Below are 3312 nucleotides of genomic sequence, written 5' to 3' on the forward strand. Positions count from 1 at the left end.
CCCCAAGAGATGGACTGAAATGGAAAAAGGAAAAATAACTGATCAAATTCATTTAGAAGTTAGTAGCAGGAATGTATAGATCAACACAGACACTTACTTGTTCAGTAAACCCTTCAATTTCTTTCTCAGTTGCTCATTTCCCTGACTACCAGCCATCATTGCTCTCTTCGCTGGTGGGACGTCTGTGCCAATGTGACCAGGTTTGACAATGTTTCCTTGCTTATCCCGCAGTCTTCCGTAGATGTCCTCCTTGAGCTCAGAATCATCTTCTTCATTTTCACCCCTCTTTCTCTTTAAAGATTTACTTTCCACATCCTCCACATCGCCTTCATGTTCCTCGGCCATGTCATCATCATCATCATCACCCAATTCTTCTTCTTCCTCCTCCTCCATCTCCGCTTCTTCATCATCATCATCACCCAATTCTTCTTCTTCCTCCTCCTCCATCTCCGCTTCTTCATCATCACTAACGTCTTCTCCTCCACCACCAAATTCAGTATCTGTAAAATTGTCTTCAAAAGGGTCACTTTCATCTGTATCAGGTTCATTAACATTGAACTTCACAGACTTTTCATTTTTCTTTTGATCCTTCTTCACTTTGAGGATGGACTTTTCTGCCTTCGCAGTAGGATCCCACCCAGGGCCTGGCCCTGCTTCTGAAATATTCAAGGGAATACAGTGGTCAGTGACTTGGCAAAACTGAACAAAGTAGGTTGGCATCACTATAAAAAAAATTGTTTCTGATCTCATTTTTGCCATTTTGACATAAATGGAAAATACTGTTTAACTAGACTATATACCATCTGATCTAATTTATAATGGTAAAACTCGCCTTGCATGTTTCTTTTGTGACTGCTAGCCCATTTTTGTTTTGGTGTTACAAAAAGATAGATATAGTACCATTGAATAAAATAAAAGGCTAGTTGCAGTTTCGCACAACTTTTAAGTTGTTATGCCATTTGCTAGCGCAGTGACAACATTCTCTTTTCTGACTAAAGCAAAGTACCCTCTACAAAGACATAGAAGTGTTGTTCCTCAAAATTGAAAAATGAGGCAAGGAACTGAACTTTAACATTTGAGCGTGTAATATCACATAGACAGAAAACCAAATTACTTTTTTAGATGAAATCATAGTGGAAAGAAAAAAAGACATCTGAACAAAACACAAAAACTAAACAAAACAAAACCGCCCACTCTCTCCTAATATTCCAGTGACTTAATTTTCTTTTTGAACACTCACCGGACTGATCCTCCTCATCAGAGTTGTACTCCTCAGACTCTGAAGGAGACTCTGTGTCTGATGCTCCAAGACCCTCAATTCCTGGGACTGCATCTTCAAATGTCTTGATCTTATCAGAGTCGGTGGCATCCAAAATGTCTTAATTAGTTAAAGAAACCAGGCTAAGTATGACAAAAAGGAAGAATGCATTCACACGTTATTTATGCAATGTAAGAATGACGAAAAGCATGAATATTTGTAACCTGAAAAGTTGTTATGTCTGAACTTTTTTCAAGAGAGAAAACATTTTCATGGAAATAGGAGGAAGGGGGACAAACAAAGAAAATTAATCATCTGCAATATTTTTAGTTCAAATACAAAAGAATTTAAAAAAGAGAATTTTCAGTTCTTACTCAGTACATATTCAATATCTCCTCCCATCCTCCTTCCCAAGACATCACACAATAGAGAGCAATATGAGAAACGAAAAATAATTAAGATATCTGCAGAACAAACACGATTCAGAAAAAGATACAGACTAGTCCATCGTTGACAAAGGATGAAGGCAAGCTAGTTTTGTCCTTCTTTTTCCAAAAATTGAGATTCTTTTCCAGCTGTTTCAGCTCTTTCTCATCACGCTGAATAGCAAGTCTGAGTCCTTGAACTCGAGAACTCTCCACCTACAATGAAATTGGATAAATCTCAGTAAAAAAAGTTTGTTAAACACCAAGATTTAATATAAAAACAAAACAAGGCAAATTATATATACACATACGCACACAGTCGTACCTGTGTAAAATGGCCACCCACTGTCAAGGAAAAAAGTGGCCGTTTAAGACAGGACAGACGAAAATGAAGAAAAAAAATAATTTGCTTTGAGTCCCCAACTGGAAGTGGATACAGGCTCAAAGCTAATTAAAATATAATTGTTTTTTTAGGAGAAGCGGGGTTAAAGAGAAGGGGGTTGTTGTTTTTTTAAATATTACCTTCTGAGCTCCCACCTGGAGGAGTTAGTTGCAGGCTCGAGACAAGGGTTACATACATTTTTACATCGATGCCATCATCAACAGCTGGATTTATCTGAATGTGTGAAACATTTTTGTTTGCGCACAGAGAAAGTCTGAGACAGCAATCATTTACTATTTATTAAACTTTGTTTTTATTCACTACAGTACCCATTACTTCAAATAAACAGTACCAGTTGGTGTATAATTAATGAATTAAGGTATACCAAAAAGAGGTAATGAGTGTAATGATGAAAAGAACAGTCTGCAGCAGTTGAAAGCCAGAAATGCATTAGTATTTAGGTTTGAAAGTTGAGGCCGATTCAGGCTGTAATATTCACACTGAGTTTTGTTTTTTAAAAGGGTCAACTATTTAGGGGTTTATCATGCGAATGGGAAGTAGGGGTTCATCATACTGGCTGAATTTATATGGTTTATCATTCTGTCCGTTTATTCTAGGTAAGAGTTTGGATTTGGGTTATATGTCGTCGCCGCTCAATCCAAAATCCCATGGGACAGAGAAAACTTTGTAATAACAGATAAGGCTTCTTTAGATGGGGTATGGTGTTTGCTTTGTCTCTTCCTCGTGAAATTTTTGGGAAAATGTATCAACATTTCTTCACTAGAATATAATCTAGATCTATCACATGAACTCTGAAGTCAGAAACCTGCTTCTCATAAAAATATAATTTGTTGATCTACCATCTAGATCTAGAAATCTAGATCTAGTGTAGATGCTATTTTAGTATTGGCCACCTCTATTCTCACCCCGGGTGAGAATAGCGCAGGCGAGTCTTTTGGCTATTCTCACCCGGTGGGTGGGCGTTCACCGTTATAGCCTAGGCCAACCAGTGAAAGCGTTCACCCTGAACCACAGAATTCTACACTGTGATAACAGAATTATAGAATTCTGTGCTGTGAACAAACGTTCTAGACTAGATCTATTACTACTGTTAGTGTTAGCCTAAAAGCGTGCAATTTTGTCAGTAGGCAGTGGAGAGAGAGAAAGAGAGAGAAATAGTGCGAGAACAAAATGGCGACCCGCGTAGTTCGGCTCGATTCGGAAAGTTAAATAGCCGTAGCATCTTT

General features: G+C 37.9%; 1 protein-coding gene across 2 annotated transcripts in view; it reads right to left on the minus strand.

The window, feature by feature from the left end:
- LOC101854388 (nucleolar MIF4G domain-containing protein 1 homolog) overlaps positions 1-3312 on the minus strand; it is a 16482-nt gene that overhangs the window by 7149 nt on the left and 6021 nt on the right. For both annotated transcript variants that reach the window (XM_005113276.3, XM_013091004.2), the window contains exons 2-4: positions 1755-1899; positions 1241-1378; positions 98-656 (exon numbers count right to left, since the gene is read on the minus strand). In XM_005113276.3, coding sequence (XP_005113333.1) covers positions 98-447 — 350 coding nt within the window. In that variant the 5' untranslated portion in view covers positions 448-656; positions 1241-1378; positions 1755-1899. The remainder of the gene's footprint in view (positions 1-97; positions 657-1240; positions 1379-1754; positions 1900-3312) is intronic.

The sequence above is a fragment of the Aplysia californica genome, unplaced genomic scaffold (genome assembly GCF_000002075.1).
Source record: "Aplysia californica isolate F4 #8 unplaced genomic scaffold, AplCal3.0 scaffold01812, whole genome shotgun sequence".
Classification (NCBI taxonomy): domain Eukaryota; kingdom Metazoa; phylum Mollusca; class Gastropoda; order Aplysiida; family Aplysiidae; genus Aplysia; species Aplysia californica.